Source organism: Myotis brandtii, unplaced genomic scaffold, assembly GCF_000412655.1.
Source record: "Myotis brandtii unplaced genomic scaffold, ASM41265v1 scaffold434, whole genome shotgun sequence".
Taxonomy (NCBI): domain Eukaryota; kingdom Metazoa; phylum Chordata; class Mammalia; order Chiroptera; family Vespertilionidae; genus Myotis; species Myotis brandtii.
Genome location: NW_005366599.1, coordinates 2,129,841 through 2,131,877, shown reverse-complemented (window position 1 = coordinate 2,131,877; position 2,037 = coordinate 2,129,841). Strand labels below are relative to the sequence as shown.

The 2,037-nt window shown below is 55.9% G+C and overlaps 1 protein-coding gene across 1 annotated transcript in view; it reads right to left on the bottom strand.

Moving 5' to 3' along the window:
• The window catches only part of ESPN (espin), a 23,577-nt gene that overhangs the window by 2,652 nt on the left and 18,888 nt on the right, over window positions 1-2,037 (bottom strand). Inside the window, exon 8 of the mRNA XM_014546197.1 lies at window positions 1,884-2,033. Coding sequence (XP_014401683.1) covers window positions 1,884-2,033 — 150 coding nt within the window. The remainder of the gene's footprint in view (window positions 1-1,883; window positions 2,034-2,037) is intronic.

Here is a 2,037-nt window from a genome sequence, read left to right as displayed (position 1 = left end):
GCCGCTCCGGGCGCTGGGCAGTGTCCACTTGGGTCGCTGGCGGGGACACAGCCGGTCGCTGGGTGCTGTTGCAGAGGCAGGGCGGGCCGACGGCTCCGTGCCTGGCTTGGTTGCTCATTACACCACCGAAGAACATGCAAAAGGCATTGAAGCTGCGACGCAAGGCGGCCCTCCCACCTCATCCAAGCTCTGCGACTTTGAGGCCAGATCCCAAAGAGGCCTCTCCTCGCCCCACACTGATGACCCCTTCTCATCCTGTGGCCCAAGCCCTTTCTGTCCACCATGTCAGTGTTTTAGTCCCAACCACAGGCTCTTAAAGGCCCTAGCTCAGGGATGGCGAACCTTTTGAGCTCGGCGTGTCAGCATTTTGAAAAACCCTAACTTAACTCTGGTGCCGTGTCACATATAGAAATTTTTTGATATTTGCAACCATAGTAAAACAAAAATTTATATTTTTGATATTTATTTTATATATTTAAATGCCATTTAACAAAGAAAAATCAACCAAAAAAATGAGTTCGCGTGTCACCTCTGACACGCATGTCATAGGTTCGCCATCACTGCCCTAGCTGGTTTGGCTCAGTGGACAGAGCGTCAGCCTGCCGACTGAAAGGTCCGGGTTCGATAACAGTCAAGGGCACATGCCTGGGTTGTGTGCTCCATCCCCAGTAGGGGGTGTCCAGGAGGCAGCCCATCAATGATTCTCATCATTGACGTTTCTATCTCTCCCTCTCCCTTCCTCTCTGAAATCAATAAAAAAATATTTTTAAAAAAGAGGCTGAAGCTGTGGCTTCCACTCCTATTCCCACCCCCTCACATCCCATTAGTAATAATACAGTTTGTAGAGCTGGGCTTGCCAGGCCGTTCTTACATTTTTTCCTCGCCTTTCGTCACCGCTAGGCTGCAACTCTAGTGCCAGGCTTTTCCAGCCTGGATGGTGGAGGGTGGAGGGCTGCCCTCAGCTCCTCACAGCCCTCCCGATTCATCCTGACCCACCACAATCCCCACATACAAATCCCCCTTTACCCCCTCCAGACTACACACTGTTCCAGGAGAAAGTCCATTTTCTCAAGACTACCCCCCACATCCCCAGCTCTACCCCTTTCCTTCCATAAAACAGTCACGGAGCCACACCCACAGACTCCCAGCCCTCCCCTCTCCTGCCTGCTTGCTCTTTGCCCCACGCTTCCCGTCCACCACTTTCTCATCTCCAAGTCTACCTTAGACCTCACTGTCTCCTTCCCACCCCTGCCCCCAGCCCAAACAGGATGGGAGGCTTGGGGCTGCCCCAGCCCTCTGCATGCTCCACCACAGCGATGCCCATATTGCGCCAGCCCAGTTATGTGGGGGCACTTTTCACTCCACTGAGGTGCTGTGCTTGCTTGCTGGTTGACCCCTCTGCCCCACTCCTGCAGCCCCCTCAAGAGCAGACCTTGAAATAGTCCATGAATCCCAAGAGACTACAATATGTGTGGCACATAGACGCCGCCCAGGGAACATGTTAAATGGGTCGATGGCCAAACATCCTGCCAGCCAGTGATGATCAACCCATCTGACAGATGAGGAAACTGAGGCTGGATGAGGCTGGAAGGTGGGAATGCAGGGAAAGAGCCCAGGTCAGTCTATGACCGAGAGCCTCTGGGCTACTCAGAGTGTGGTCCCTGGACAGCACGGTCTGCCTCCCCTGAGGCTGTTGCAGAAGTTCAGCCCCACCAGAGCTGCTGAACCAGAAGAGCATGTTTACAAGGTCCCAGGCTGCCTGGCCCCAAAGATAATGGGAGTTGCCTGAGGCTGCAGGGCCCTGCAGGCTGGGGTGCTGGGAGGAGGGGCTGTGGGCCCAGGTGCAGACCCCAGGGCCCTCTGGGAAGCCCCACCCGGCCCACCTTCCGCCTCTGCTCCTCCTCCTCTTGCATCTTCAGCTGCATCTTGCGGACCATCACCTGGCGCTTCCACTCGGGGATGGGCCGGCCCTGCTCATCGTGCGTGGGGATGAGCGCTTCCACGTCGAGCTGCACCCCTGGCGCGGGGGTGGCGGGC